Source organism: Zophobas morio, unplaced genomic scaffold (genome assembly GCF_036711695.1).
Source record: "Zophobas morio isolate AGI-343-1 ecotype UQ-CSIRO unplaced genomic scaffold, CSIRO_AGI_Zmor_V1 ptg000023l, whole genome shotgun sequence".
Taxonomy (NCBI): domain Eukaryota; kingdom Metazoa; phylum Arthropoda; class Insecta; order Coleoptera; family Tenebrionidae; genus Zophobas; species Zophobas morio.
Genome location: NW_026972128.1, coordinates 1,518,121 through 1,534,600, shown reverse-complemented (window position 1 = coordinate 1,534,600; position 16,480 = coordinate 1,518,121). Strand labels below are relative to the sequence as shown.

General features: G+C 31.5%; 2 protein-coding genes across 7 annotated transcripts; both read right to left on the bottom strand.

Annotated features, from left to right (window-relative positions):
- Nucleotides 1-161: 161 nt before the first annotated feature.
- Nucleotides 162-6,864, bottom strand: LOC135134585 (L-asparaginase-like). 5 transcript variants are annotated; one of them, XM_064063288.1, is made up of 10 exons: nt 6,802-6,864; nt 3,937-4,049; nt 2,675-2,792; nt 2,510-2,618; nt 2,333-2,458; nt 2,009-2,219; nt 1,842-1,951; nt 1,427-1,615; nt 370-483; nt 162-312 (listed from the first exon to the last, which is right to left on the bottom strand). In XM_064063288.1, the coding sequence occupies exons 2-10, from the start codon at nt 4,031-4,033 to the stop codon at nt 256-258; spliced, it is 1,131 nt and encodes a 376-aa protein (XP_063919358.1). In that variant the 5' UTR covers nt 4,034-4,049; nt 6,802-6,864; the 3' UTR covers nt 162-255. The 5 variants fall into 5 exon arrangements, with proteins under 5 accessions (XP_063919358.1, XP_063919360.1, XP_063919356.1 ...); XM_064063290.1 differs by having other exon boundaries at nt 3,937-4,043; nt 6,802-6,839; XM_064063286.1 differs by lacking the exon at nt 6,802-6,864 and adding an exon at nt 6,659-6,795.
- A 3,980-nt stretch (nt 6,865-10,844) lies between these two features.
- Nucleotides 10,845-15,875, bottom strand: LOC135134358 (60 kDa lysophospholipase-like). 2 transcript variants are annotated; one of them, XM_064063009.1, is made up of 10 exons: nt 15,681-15,875; nt 15,518-15,599; nt 15,186-15,300; nt 14,780-14,891; nt 11,928-12,053; nt 11,624-11,834; nt 11,462-11,571; nt 11,223-11,408; nt 11,061-11,174; nt 10,845-11,008 (listed from the first exon to the last, which is right to left on the bottom strand). In XM_064063009.1, exons 1-10 carry the CDS (start codon nt 15,819-15,821, stop codon nt 10,946-10,948), a joined length of 1,260 nt encoding a protein of 419 aa, XP_063919079.1. In that variant the 5' UTR covers nt 15,822-15,875; the 3' UTR covers nt 10,845-10,945. The 2 variants fall into 2 exon arrangements, with proteins under 2 accessions (XP_063919079.1, XP_063919080.1); XM_064063010.1 differs by having other exon boundaries at nt 15,186-15,288.
- Between the last annotated feature and the right edge of the window lie 605 nt (nt 15,876-16,480).

Genomic DNA, 16,480 nt, shown 5'->3' with positions numbered 1-16,480 from the left:
TCATTTTATTAAGAACTTGCGGAGTAGGGTTGACTTTTAGAAAGACTTATTTACTTATTTGCTCAAATTTTTGTTGTTATGTTATTTTTCTTTGTTATTCTTGATTTATTATTATTATTAAATGTTATCCTTGAAAAATACCTAGTTTCTATTTTGCAGTATTTTATTAACCTAACAATACATGGTTACATAGAAAACGAACAATGTTTATGGGAAATAAATAGGTACTTAATAATTTTAGTGAAGGGAATGAACTTAGTAAATATTATTATTATTATTGGTCAATTCTCCCCTGATGTTTTCTTTCATTAGCTAGAAATAAATTGATGTAAAATTACATTTAAAAAGGATAATAGAGGTATACTATACCAGAACTCGTTCGTCGTAAGACAGTGCGGGAATACCAAGCACGTAACAGAGTTTTGTTAGAGCGGCCTCAGCTGTCATATCGTGTCCACAAATGACTCCGATGTTTTCAAGCGCCTAAAAATATAACGTGAACTAAGTGCTATGAAATTAATTTTTTGAGCTTTAAATTAATGCATATGCGAACGTTTTGATAGGATAAAAATTAGAACAACAATTTTTACCATAAACTAACAATACGCAGACATTTCAGGATATTGTTGAAAACCTGATATTAATTCTGAGAAGAAAACCCTGAAATTGTTCAACTGTTAAATGAATTCTTAATTCACACTAAAAGTTTTTAACAATTTGAATTTAATCAAAACAGAAATGGAAGACCAGACATTTGACGAAAATAAAATACAGATACATGAAAAAAGTGTCTCATGGTTTTATCAAATGAAAAAGATGAAAAAACAAGGAAAACGTGTACAACGAAGGACTAATTGTAACCGAGACTGAATAGTGAAAAAAAGCGAAATACCGCAGGAAAAAAGAATGAAGAAAAGGTTAAAAAACGTGTTGAATTTGCCCTGGGAATGAAGACAATTTCGAGATGAAGGATTTAGGTAGGTATATTCAAGCCAAAAAACATTAACGGTCGACAGAAGTCGTAGATTCCTAAATTCCTAGATTCAACATGAACATCTGTCAATAACCAGAACACTAAAGATGTTTGCATAAACCGAATGAAAAGAATTCAAGAAACGTATAAAGAAAGAAAGAACAAGGTAAAAATGTATTAGGAGAAAACTGAATGCTTCGGGCTTAAACTTTATGGGTATGTTTGATTTAAACTAAGGGATATTAATTGTTGAAACAAAAATGTAAACAAAAGAAGAATGATAAAATTCAAATAAAAATTGAAAACAACTACAGGCAGAAGAAAACAGGAAATGTATTATGAACGAACACGAATTGAAGTTCAGAGAAAGAGAGAGAAGTGTGAACTGCTACATCATGAAACAATAATGAAAGATAAAAATAATTTCCAACAACAGAAAAAACAAATAATTACCTTTCCGGTTTCATATGACGCAGAGACAGTTCCTTGTGCACACTGTGTAATGTTAACAATGACAATCTCATTTCTCACAGCCTCTTTAATAACTTGGAGCAGTTCTTTTTGGTTTGAGGGAATATTGCCCACTCCGTAGCTTTGTATGACCAATCCTTCGACAGAAGGACACTGTAGAAGAGCTCTAAACTGTAAATCAACATTCAGACCTTACAAAATTATCAAGACATAAGTATTACAAATTTTAATACAGTGAGAAAATTTCAAAAAGTTACTTTGGCCAAATGAATAAAAAATACATTCCAAAGAATTTCTATATGTTCCTGTTTTGGATAGATTCCGAAAATCTGATTTTGAAATTTTTGTAAACAAAAATTTGGAAAGGTTAATGTATGGTTTAAAAATAAATACTTGCCATGCAGGGAGTCATGGTAGAAAAAAAATTCAGCAGTCCCACATTCGGATTTAGTTTAGTGTGAACCCTGAATGGCACACCACTGGGTCTCATTATAAAATGCCTGTTTACTGCAAATTACAGTAACTTGATACGACAGCCCTCATCAATTATGTCTAAATTCTTACGTGTGATGTCGATCCCAACTTCTGCCAGAGCAGTATAATTAGGTGAATCAAACGCATTCAAGTGAGTCGAACTGATTTTGGCAGTCCTATTCCCACGTAAAAGCTTATTGGCGAAAAAAATACAAACTTCCGGTATTCGATAACAGCCTGCCAAAATCAATGATGATAGAACGTTGTCCTTGGCGTCACTTCGTGTCTCAAAAATTGGAATCTGAAATGAGATGAGTAACTTATTGATGTTGCAGCTTTATTTTGGTTTAACGAGAGAATTAATAATTTTGGATGACCTTACATATTGTTTTGTGTATGATATAGTTGACTCACTTGCGATCCTGTTAATATAACGGGCTTTTGGATTCCTTCCAACATGAACGACAGCGCAGACGATGTGTAAGCCAGAGTGTCTGTTCCATGTAAAATTACAAACCCGTCAAAATGGGTGTAGTTTTTCTAAAAATTTGTACGGTGATTCAGAGGTAGGAATTTTTATTTGTCACTCACTTCGATGTCTTTGGCTATACGGATCCAGTCTTTTGAGGACATGTTGCTGGAATCTAAAAGAGGACTGTATTCTTCGAGCTGGTAGAGAACTATATCGCTCCCAATTTCACTAGAATATTTTGTATTTGTTGTTGTATTTAATAAATAATTTTATGTTTCTCTTACGGCAAAACTAGCTGATTGGGGGCTAAGTGTTTTATATATTTTTCGGCCAGAAGTGGGTCGTGCATTTGGGCACTGTGTTCCAGTTTTTTCAAAAATTTATTGGGGGAAGGAGAGTACACTGGAAAAAAGATTTTTTCAATGTTAGTTCTTTCTATGAGTAACAACTATGAAGCCTCTAAAATTTTCACATCTGGTTATAATGCGACAGAGACTAAAGTTTTTTTTTGTTTTAACTTATGATTGTTAATTTGAGACCAATGACATGAATTTACGTTTCAAAATAATTTGTGATCAAGTCATCTTTTATCAAAAACTTGTATGTCGGTGCTAAAACCAGGTGAAGTCAGAAACTCAGTTTAATAATTATTCACTAAACTTAAAATATTCATACACCGAGTTACTTCCTAGGATGGTCACAGATTCACAGATTCTCATTCATGACCACTCGCTGAAGCGATTCACACATTTTTTAGACATTCTGTATAAACCATCTTAAAGAAAATACAAGAAGATTAAAAACACAAGCAAATAATAAATCTTGCATAATTGAATATTTTTTCGCGATGACGGCATCAACTTTTCTCAGGAGATGTTTGAATAAGTTTCTATTAAAGTTCTTCACTCGTTAAAACAAATAAAGAACCTATTAAAAATATTTAACAAATTGTAAAACTGGATGGTCGAATTTTATTTTCTAGCAATATGTATCTATGCTTAAACTAATGAATCTAATGATAATACTAATCTACTCGCTTATAGCAAAAAAACTGAATGGCTTTTTTGCAATTTCTGGACTTTGTATAAAAAAGCCGTTATTATGAATAATTAAAATTTATTTTTATTTTTGTTTAATGTGTATACACAATTTGACCAACACATTTCGTAATTATTTAAATTTCCCTGCCATTAAAACCGGATAAATCTCGTTACAGAAACAGTTTTTGATAAGACGTTTCTTCATTACTTATCAAAATACAAAGCGTTGCATGAATATTGACAAATTTCTGATTAATTAATGAAATTTCAAACAGTGTTATCAGTTTTTAAACACGATGGTGTGTCTAGCAAACGCATCATTGGTAAACAAAGTGTTCAAAAAATTAAATTTCGTGATGCAAATTCCACAAGTCAAGAACTTTGCAAAATTACGTTGTTGTTTCGAAGCCAAAGTATGAAGTTGCACTCATAATTTGGCCCACACCCTTGGTTCTTTTTGGACGGAGTATTGTAGCGAGCAGGTAAAAATAATGCTGGACACTTACCGTGGTTTTCGTTTCTTTCCATGCCAATTGTACCGCCCACGTAAAGAACCATCACTTTTTTGATGTTGACGGGAGTGTCGTGTATTTGAGGGGTCATTTCGCTAGCACTGAAACTGTAATATATTTCTTAATCGGGAGCCAAGTGTCAGAATTTGTAATAGTTATCACGGCGAACTAAATACAAATAAGCAATGGTGAAGAAAATTAATTTTATATCGAGAACACTGAGAGCACTTTGTACCATGCCACCACCAATGTCAAAATTTTGTTTGAACAAGAAGATGCAGACGTTTATCTGCAAATATTTTGGCGAATATTTAAATTTATGACAGTTGTAAAACGAGCGCCATAAAAATGAAAAACTTCCTATTTGAAGTAGTTAGAAAGCTGTTTCCGTTGACATGAAAAATCGATAAGGATTGAGTATACCTGAAATTTCTATTCAAAAATTCATTTTTTTTTTTAGAATAGGTACTTTATTATATGAATAAATGGCAAAAATGTTGTTCCAACAATTCCAAACTGAGATTAAATGCTATTTTAGTAAAACAATGCAACCAAAAGTTGTTTGATTCATCATTAATTCATTCATTCATTCATTTTTGTAAACATGTGGTACAAACAATTCTAAAAAATTCAAATATGTATATTACTAAAATATAAACAATGTTGCAGGATGAGGCACCATTTCAAAGAATCATGAATCCTGTCAAAATTTCCGATTCATTTCGTCATCAAGTCTTCGAAAGGGATGAACAGGTCAACCTATTTCTTAAGTTAAACTGAAAATTTCATTTCACAGTTTCCAGTGGATTAATAAACAGGAACAAGAAACGTATTATTTTGCACATTTTAAATAGAATTTACTTGGTAACATTTTGAGATCACGCCATTATATCAAAAATTTCATCAATAATTTCGGAACAAACACATCGAATGGGGGGACTACTGTTTCTATACGTATTCTATGGGAGCTAAAAACGTAGAAAAAAAATGAAATTAGCCATTCGTCAAATGGACCCTATTATAGATTACACTCTGGGATGAAAAGTAGTTATTTATGTGTACTAAGTAGTTTGAATTATCATCTACTCACTATTTGTTTTTCATATCTTCTACAATACCACATTTAATTGACTATTAGTATACAAATTACTAACAAATGATAGTGATGATAATATTGATAATATTGAATATTTGTAGATGAAGACTAATAATTTTAATTACATTATATTCAACATTTTTGCATATGACTAATAAAGCTAATGCAACATTATTTGCAATCCATTTTTTTTCATTTGTACATATTAGAGGAAATTTACCTGCAGTTTGTAGCGAGAAAACTGTAATTTATATGTGAAAAACAGTCAAAGAAATGTTTATAAACAAAATTGCAACAAAGACAGCGTAAGATAAAATAGATGTGAACGAACTAATTGGCATGCCGGAGACGTTCATGGCAGACACTGAAGAAATAAAAAAAAATATATATTGAACAGAAATTATATAATTATAACTAAAAATAGATAAGAAGAAAATAAGAGACGAAATATTTATAATATATAGAAAACAAGTAGATAGAAGAAACTTTATGGAAAAAAAGGATAATGATAGGAGAACCTACAATCTCCAATTTTATTTTATTTTATACTGGATAGAGGGATAATAGAAAGTGGTTTAAGTGCCGTAGCGAGACAACAAATTTTTAGAAACAGTAGAGATATTGATAAAAGAGACACATATTAGGATCAAAACAGAGTTGATATTATAGGATTTGGGACGATCAAAATTTTATACCAACTGGTTTAAAGGTAATAAGAACAAAGACAATATTTGAAGAAGATGACAATTTCTGCTATGTGAGTACTCTCTTTGCTAAACTACTCGTAACAGACGAAGAAGTCACAGCTAGATTAAATCACAAACTTAACTTAGGCTTATAATAAATAGAAACCAAAAAAGTTAATGCTTAATTTTTTTTTTTTTTTGTATTAACCCAGGCACTTGGCTATGTTCACGAAAAAAGTTTCAACTAAATTGCTATTTTTCAACTTTTACTTTACGCACTGCAGTTGCAAAACGTGACCAACATAATTTTTTCCTTTTTTTTTCATTGTGCGTCGACCATAAAAACAAACACTATAATTAATTACTTGGAATTATCTTAATAAAAACAACGTCCTTCAAGGATTCAGTACTAATGGAAATCCTACGAGAATGTCGGTAAAATTTGCTATAAAGCACGATATTATATAAGTAAGTTCAAAGTACTTGGTTTTTACAACCGGAGATAAGTAAATTTCCAAAAATTAAAAAAAATTCCGTTGGTGGTACTTTCCATGATATTTATTTTGATACCACGCAAGCAAAATTATTTTTTTCCAAAGAGAGTGACGACTGTATTAAATAAAAAGTAGAACATTTCAAACATCCAAATTAACTTTTTACAAAAATTTAACTCAATATTTTTTCAAAGCTCCCTCCTAAGCCATTTTTAGCCTCTAAGAACGAATTGGGGTATTAAATCTATAAAAATATTAGTATCCATAACAATAATTTTATTTTATACAAAAAAAAACCGTTTAATAAAATTTTGACGAAGCAATAAGAAATCTGGCTTACTTTTCTTTTGTAACAAAACCGTCGTTGAAGCGAAGGGTGACGCAAGAACGAAAACAATTCGTCTTGTATTAATAATAAAATTTAGTAGTAAGACACTCACCCAAACCTTAACGTTATCACTTCCCACTCACAAAAAATATCACACTGTGGCAACTTATGCAATGATTTGGACGTTATTCATAATCAGAAGTGCGTAACAAAACAATGAATAATGAGCACATGAAAGTAGTAATAGGTACTTACTACGTAACGAAAATTAACACGCTCACTTCAATTTTAGATAGGCCCCACTTTGCATGTGCTATGTTCTAGGCAAATATAAATTATTCTAATCGAATGAATTAACGCTGAGTGGCACTGATTGTTATGGACTTTAATATATCGTCATTTAATAAATCTGACATTTAGAAGGATATTAAAGTTTCTGAAGCAAATTTTATTGACGTTTGCCAAGTAATGCGTAACCTTTTGTAGAATGTTATGTTACATTAAACCGCGAACAATTTATCTTTACGTAGGTGTTGGAAACATTAAAACTAATTAGTGTTTAGAGATGACCTGATTGACGACAAAGTAAATTACGGTAATTAGAGTTATTTTCAGTTCTCAGATTTATGAGCGTTATTAGTAAACAATCGTTATACCGGGTGTCCCACCTAACACTTTCAGGCGCAGTAACTCAGGTATTTTTGAAGGGATTTTTATGAAATTTAAAGCAGTTGTAATATAATAGGTAAAGATTAGGCTGATAACAAAAAAAACTATTTTATCGTACAAAAAGCGAATTTTAACACAGGTTCCTGTTGTTAAAAATTATGCAAAATTGCGTTATAATTTTAAGCAACCAAAATAACGCCTGTGTGCGAAAAATTAATTAAATCACTGTTTTTGTTTAAAAGAATTACGTTAATGAAAACGCAAAAATTAATTAACTTGTTTTTACTTCCCGAGCGTAAGCAAAGGAAGTATTGTAATCGAGTCCGTCGGCCGACTCTCTACTTTTACGTTTTCTCGATCTTTCATGACCCCTAGAAGACGAAGAAATAGGTCTCCCATTTCCGTCTGTCTGTCCGTCTGTCCGTCCGTCTGTCCGTCCGTCTGTCCGTCTGTTGTCCCGGATTTTTATTAGACAGATAATCTCCGAAAGTATTTTCTTAAGGATTTTCTTAAGAGGTGGTTCAAAAAAATTAATGAAGTAAATTTATTTTATTGATTAAATTAAAGGCAACACTTATTATTAGTATTACACCCCAACCAACCCAATTTGGTAGACACAAAATTTGTTAAAGGAAAAACTCGGTTGAAACATAAGGGTAGCACGCTTATTTACATCGACTTTAACATTACAGACCTGCATTTGTTTTATGCGCTCACTTGGTTCCGCGAATGTGAAATAGACATGTTTATAATCAACCAATTGTGAATTTCACCGTCAAGAATTAAAATAAAACCCAATGTTTTATATAATAAGCGGAAGTCGAAGCAATAAAACCGATGGTCGTTTTGTTTACAGTTTCTCTGTTTGACTCTCACGTATGGTGTTACGCCTGTCATCTTAAATTAAGAATGTTTATACATACACGATTTTCAGTTGCCTCTGATACGTATACGTGAGTAAATTGTTTCGTTATTTTATTGATTATTACAAATCAATATTCAAAACGACCCAATTCATTTTCCCGAAAATTTGAGAATATAATAATTTTATTCTTAGTATTACACTACATCTATTCCAACTGATATACGTGTCCTTGCAAAAATGTTGATGACGTCATCGCAATTTTTTTTTAAATTCCCACTACAAAAATGAAATGAGGAAAAAAACACAATAGGCATGCAGTCGTCAAGTTTCCGACAGCGAGGGAAGTACTGTCTAAACTCTTTAGACCATTTTTTTTTTAATTTAATACTGCCGTCGGTGTTCAATTTTGTACACTCCTGACATTTTTGTCAAAATCTGACAAGTTATTGGAAATGGTTCGCTTTTCTTTAATTATTGAAACAGAAATCATTTAACCTTCGGAGAATGCCGTACAGACCTAGATGAAACAATCAGGACTGTTATCGAACGGTATACCGATGACGAATTTACCAAATTCAAAGTGCAGAGAATAATTAAGTGTACAAGACCCAAAACAAGTGAAAAAAATAAAGTGTTAAATACACCTAGCAAAATTATTTCCGTTCAAGTTAGATTTTAATTCCTGAACCTAAAGCAATTTTGCACCTTCAAAAAGGTTGTAGCGGAGCAACTGAAAATTAGCATTTTCTTAAAATTCTTAAAATAACGCTTGGCAAACGGGTATCAAATTCCCGCAAGGGTATCCAAAACACGAGGATAGCAGTTTTTTGTTTCATAGCTACCTATCCTTTAATACTTTTTGGTATTATTTGCGCAATCATTTATCGTTTTTTGTCTAACCAGACGTATTTCGGAGATGAATTTTTGCATACAGTATTTATTTTTCATGTTTAATCAAGTGATGCAAAACTTAATTAATCCAAAATTAAATTAGAAAATGGAAAATTTACTTTTTCAAGATAATGATTATTCTCACCGGTTCATATTAATCCTCACCTATCAAAATACCTACATTTCAAATTTCATAACAATCCGTTCAAAAATACCTGAGTTATTGCGCCCGAAAGTGTTACGTGGGACACCCGGTACTTTTATTATAGCTCTTTAATTTAATATACAAAAATTTATCTACATTTAAGATTTTACATGGTAGCAAATTTGTTAGCTCTAGGTAATTTTAAATTAATGCCCATCGTCAGATGTGCTGCTCCTTAAAATACTCTTTCTGCAATTAGTTAGGTAGATACAAAAAAATACTTAAGCAGGTATTTATTTTTCTTTTTCCTGGCGTAATCTCAAAATTTTTCATATTTTTTTACTTTGGTTGTTGAATGTTGCACCATAATTGCACCACTTTGACTAATTTTGTCGTTGATGACGTTTTCGTTGAGTGAAATACACACGTTCTGGTTGGGTTTTTATCTGACCAAGTGCTAAATGCTAAGTGCTTCTAATTTTCATTTTGTTCGGTTTCGAAAGACGAGGTTTGCCTTTTACTGATTTGTAAGTTATAGACAACAATGCTATATTAGAAATTTGAAGCGAAAATTTAAGGATCTCAATATGACCAGTTCCTGAGAAACTGCTAGATATACCGCGTAATCAGAAATGACTGAGTCTATTGGCAGTCCTTTTTAAAAAAAAACATGTAAACTTTTCTTGCTTTTATGTTGGCAAACGGAAGTAATTGTGTGACAGATACGTCAATTGTGACATGCGATAAATTTAGTTCAAGCATGGCCGACTAGTATAAAGATTATGGCCTGTCCAAGAGGTACGATACGTGCTGCCATCTATTAATAATTACACTTAATAATTTAGCAAAATTTTAATTTGACTTGACATTATGGGACTTCAAAACGTGTAATGGTGGTTTGTTTCGGTATGAATGCCTTTGTGCCTTTCAAAAAGTGTTAATAATGCTTTTGTCGTTTTTGAATTATTAATAGATGGCAGCACGTATGGTACCTTTGGCATTCCTTTGGACAGGCCATAATCTTTATACTAGTCGGCCATGGTTCAAGTTTTGGATACATTTTGCAAATTAAAAATGTCAACAATCTGTCAATCTTGACAGGTGACAACCAGAAATTACAGAAAATATCATGATGCGAACACATGGTAATAAACGGTAACAAAATCTAATGTGAACAAAACTTGTTGCAGCTAAATTACTTTTTTAAGAAATTTTCTTTAAATTCTAAATTCTAGTGAAGACCTCGATAAACCATGGGTTTACCAAAAAAAGTTAAGTATTTAATTTCTCGTTGTTCACACAATTCAAACGTGAAAAGTAATCCCAGCAAAATTACAAAGGAAGGTTCAAGATTTACAATTTTGCATGCGGGTTGTCATTTGCGCTTTTTAGAACGATGTATCTTTTTATTAAATTCGAAAAATAACGACATATTATTACCACAGAACGATGGACAGGACACTTTTTCAAAATTGGATGGATAAACAGCTTATTCCTGCTTTTGTTGTAATGGACAATCCACCACACTGTTCGGTGCACGTAATACATTTCAAAACACGTCCAATTCTAATTAAAAAAAAAAAACAAGTAACCATACCCATTTAATCTTCATAAACTAAAAAAATATTCAAAATTTTTCGCAAATAGAACGATAATTGTTTCCCCTGTAAGACAATGTCCCTTCAACTTGAGATAATTTGTCAAAAAATTTCTTTATTTTTTATCGATTGTTACAATTGTACTCAAGTTGGTTAGATACAGCAGTATAAAATTTTAGTTCCGTAATCCTACACTCAGAAGTGAAGTGGTCATAATAATGACTGGAAATTTTAACCCTCCTTGTGAATATTTTCTCCCTTTGTAAGTTCCCCTCGAATATTCTCTTTCATGAGCTAAAACAGACAACAACTTGATAAAAAGAACAACCTAACTACGGCCACAAACGTTAACTCTCTTTTGATAGCTTAACTCCGGGAAGCCTAACACGTAACACAGTTTCGTAAATGCAGCTTCTACAGTCATGTCATATCCCGGAGTAACTCCAATTGTGTACAGAATCTGAAAAAACAAAATTATAGCTTCTGCAGAATTTATTTGTTTGTTAACCTCTCCAGTTTCATAACCAGCGCTTATCCCACCATGAAGACACTGAGTAATATTAACTATTAAAACTTCTCTAGATACAGCACATTCCAGAACATTAATCACTTCTTTGCAAGTAGAACACATGTTTCCGGAACCATAAGTCCGCATAACCACGCCAGCAACAGACTTATTAAGAAAACCATTCAACTTCAAAAATTTAATCAGTGTATGTTTTCAATCAAGTTTGTGTTTTATTTCACCACAGCTGCAGTGATGGTAGGATACAACACGAGAAGAATCACGTTAGGATTCAAAGAGTGTTGTACTTGAAGAGATTTTTTAGTAGATTCCCATAGCGATGACTGATTAACTGTAATTCGTTACTAGAAGATTCAGATAAATTGGTATAACAAGATTATTACCTACGAGTTTTGCCCCAGTTTCTGCCAAGAGTGGATAGTTAGGAGAGTGGAAAGCGTCAAACTGACTTGAACTTATTTTAGTTGTTCTGTTAGCTCTCATTAATTTGTTTGCGAAAAAAATACAAACTTCTGGAATATTATTGCAACCAGCTAAGATTACTGAAGAAATGAAGTTGCTCAGTGCGTCACTGCGTGTTTCAAATATTGATATCTAGAAATAGGAAGATTCAGAATATTCTAATAAAAGGATAAAATTAGAAATAGATTTTTTGGCATTTTTATTATATGAACTTAGATCTGTTACCTGTGATCCTGTTAGTATTACTGGCTTTTGAAGACCTTCTAACAGGAATGATAATGCAGAGCCTGTGTAAGCTAATGTATCCGTACCATGCAAAAAAACTGTTCCATTATACATATGATAATATTTCTAAAAAAAATTGTTCTAAATTTAATTATGTTCACTTTATTTTTTATAAAATTGTTAACAACGGCAACAGACTAATTACTCAGTAATATTAGGAGTTACTAGGTGCTGTGTCACAACACAACTATAGATTATAAACATCGTTATCTAAACAGCACTTACTCCTGATTAAATGAAATACTGACATGAAAATACATTTCACAAGAGTTGAATTAATTTAAATGCGCGGAAATACTAACAATTATAATATAAAAAACATAGAACAAGCAATCGTAGAAAAACTCTGATATATATACAACTCGGACAAGTTGCAACATACTTGTGAAAAATTAATAGATAAATAGCATCATATTGTTGAAAATAGTGTGCAATTGAAAACATTTTTTTCCAAAACCACCTTAAGTTCACATTTCGTAATTTTGACTAGGGAATAATATTAGACATTCAAAATAAGTTCCGAAACAAATAGTTTTTCTCAAATTGTATTAATTCCTTAATAAAAAAAAATGATGGAAGGTTATTTTGACAAAACTTCCCTCGCCCTTGAAGTATATTTCAACAAATCTCTCTTCTATGAAAAGTTATAAAATTTGATTTTAAGATTTTTGTCTCGTGATAAGCTCAGTAAAGTAAAAACCAGTGGGGTAATTAAGCCCAGCAGCCCCCGTGTCGCAGGGCTGTAAATTCCAAGGGGGCGCGATCCGTACAAGTGCGAACAGTATGAAATATGCGTAGATATTCTCAATTCCTCAATGCATGTTTAACTTCAACTGTTTATTATGTTTACATTTAGAGAAAGAATTCGACTATTAGCACGTCTAAAAAAATTAACATGAATAGTGGAGAAATGTTATTATACTGTTAATTTTTTGCAAAAATTTGGCCGTTTAAGAAAAAACCTCAAAGCGTCTTCGTACACCGTGAGTACAGGCATATCGTCGTTTCCAAAAAATTTCGGGCAAATGACATTAAGATGAAAGTTATATTCCCATCTTGCCCGAAATTTTTTGGAAACGACTGTATATTATTGTATAACATTTGAATGACTTTAATTGAGAATCCTTTCGAAATAAAGTCTTCAAATTGTTGGTGGGGATAACTAGCCAAATTCTAGTTAACGTTTTACCATCTAATCGGTCCAGTAGTTTCGGAGATTATCCGTCTAATAAAATCGACACAGAGGGACGGACGGACGGAGGGACGGACGGATGGAAACGGGAGGTCACTTTTTTCGTACTCTAAGAGTCATGAAATATTGAGAAAACATGAAACTGTGAATTCCGGCGATGAATTCGATTACTATACTTCCTTAGCTCACGCTCGGGAAGTAAAAATCCAAAATTTCTGTTTCATTCTAATCATGTATTAAGGCCAATTAAATTTTAATCCAAATTTAATCATTTAAGTCCACTCCAAAGGAGAAAATAAACTTTCAGTGGATGTGTTTAATTTTTTATAGTTTATTGAAGACATTCAACTAGGTATGTGTCAACATAATTTGACAGAATGCAGGAAATTTTTATGATGCAGCCCTGGGTAATATTGACTATAGCACCCCCAATGAGGTCCCAGAGGAAGGAATTACTGAAAATTATTAATGATTTAATATTATATGTTTTATCTAATAAAAAAAATATTATTTATATCTGTCTTACTTTGGATATATGGACTTACTTATTTTTGGAATATAATTATTGTATACTGATCGGCAAAAAACCGGCCACCCTGAAATTTCACTATGTTTCTGTTGCTTTCTTCAATTAAATTTAATTTTGTATTTATTTCTGTTGTTTTTTTTTAGCTAATTTGTACATTCTATGTCAATAATGTGTGGTTCTTTAATAAAATAACAATCACCAATTAAACTAATAATTTTTAAAGTGGTTTTGCGAAATATTTTAGGGTGGGCAATGCATATAAAAACGCGAATGTTACTTTTTTTTTAATTATAGTAAGCCCAATAAGCTCATTTTGATCTAAACTGACCCGACCATTGATTGTGATACCGATTTTTTTTGCACATGCGATAACTGTCCTAAAAAGGAATTATCTCAATTTCGATATTTTGGACTTGGTTATTTTTGGAAAAATTCAAGACATAACTTTGCTTATCATAGTTTTAGAATACATACATTAATTATATGTGATTAAATGAATAAAGTTTAATTATCAAGTCTTATAAAATTTAATTTACAAGTTATGCATCCATTACATAAATAAGTATTTTTCCAAAATCCGTCCATTTATATTTTACTGGTAGTCACAGTTTTAGTACTGGATATAGATTTTTTTTTCACTAGTAGCGAAGAAATAATTTTCTGTGAGTAGTGAATTCGTTTTTCTCTACCAAAGTGATGATAATTAAATTTGACCAAAGTTAATAATGGAAGTGAAGTTATTATTGACCAAGGTCTATAATGAAGATTGAGGTTACGTAATGCTTAACAGACGAAAATTGGCCGTTGTTACCAGATTTTTGAAATTATTTTCATGAGGAATGTAAAAGTGTTAAGCATCTCGGGATGGGTACATAGTTCATTGTCTGACATATTTCCCCAAAAAATAACATTAATTAATTGATAATTTGAAATTACAAAACTTATTATAGACCAACTGTGTTTTTTGTAGTGCGCTACTACTAAAAAAAATAGTATATATCTACTATTTTCAGTCTTATGTATTATCGTATGCCTTATTGTATGTGACTTTAAAACTAAAATCGAATATACCTTTACATCACAGGCCATTTTTATCCAGTTGTCAGAAGACATATTACAGGAATCCAAAAGTGGATCGTATTGTAAAAGCTCATACATGATGACACAATTATTTTTCGTTTTTCTAAAAGAAAACACATAAATGTATTTTTGTTCTTTTGTTAAATAAATAACCATCACAAATAAGAATAATTTGGCGTCATAATATAGGACGGTCATGCATGATCCGCTTGCTCTAGCGGACTTTTCTTTAAGATTTGGATTTGGATTCATATTTTGCTGACCTAAACGAGATAAGTGAATCAAAATCCAAATCTGACGCTAATTTCGAGGTACTAAATAACCATCAGCCGTTAGTGTTCTAGATAACTATTATCTTAAAAAAATCCTATTTATTTTTGTTTTGTCTAAAACTTACGGTAAGAAAAATTGTTCCTCATTAACAAATCCATAAACTGCAGCTAGATGAGTAGAATGAGTTTGCGGATTGTCTTTTAATAGCTGTAGAAACTTGTTTGAAGCTGGTGTAAGGACTATTAGAACAACGAACAACAAAGCAACACTTACATACATACACAGGACGTTCACTAAAAACTCACCACAACTTTAACTAATTAAGTGAAAATAAATCTTTCTCCAATTAAAAATGAGCTTTGTGTACGTTATAGGTTGGGTAGATATAAGAATGTACATATCATAAGTTGTAGTAAATTCTGAGCGAACACTATAAAATTATTCATTAATACAAACCTCCATAATCATTTTTTGTCATACCAATTGTACCCCCGGTATAAATTACCAAAACTTTTTTTATTTCCTCAATATTTTTATTCTAAAAAATCAAATTTAGTAAAGTGAACTGAAGCTAGTGTTAAACAATTAGTACAAGTTCCAAATATGCAAACGTACTTACATCACTGACATATGGACAACATCCGGTAGATTTTTTTAGGAAAAACATATCTGGGACAATTACATATGGTCTGTTAAAATTTCTGATCGCATCAAAATTTATAATCGACCCACGTTTATTCCACAAACGTATAAGGTTCATTATTTAAGACAAATGCAATTTTATTTACGAAATTAATAATATTAACCGATGACATTTTCAAGACACTGTTGACAATTAAGAGCCTTTCAAAAAATGACAAGTGTGAAAAGTTTTTCTCTTTGAGCAAATTACCGACACATTAAAAGTGTGGAAATAGCAAATAAAAAATAATAATCTTTTTAAGAAGAATAGCCTTTGTTTAACACAAGGGAATTATAAAATTTGAGTCACAAGTGTTGGATCATTTTCAAAAAAATCATCACGAGAAACTTTAATTTTGGCATTTTGTCCAAGCGACGATTTTCTAGATACAAAGCATTATCGTACCGAACAGACAAAAATACACCAAAAGATTTCATGCTTAAAATTGTTGAAGATAAGAAAAATACATGTACTATCTTTCCTGTGTAGGACATAAAAAACCGTTGAACTAAAATTTAACAGTTCCTGAAATCTGCTTGGTTTGCTTCTTGTACTTTTTATTTTAATACTCCTGACCCACCTGTATTTATTTTAAGAAAGTTAAATAGGATTCTTCAGATTTTTTGAAGCAAACACTTTCTGATAAATTGAAAATCGCATTCGCAGAATCACTTTTCTGTCTACAGTACGGCGTACTCCGATATTTCACTTCGCAGCGACATGAAATAAATATTTCT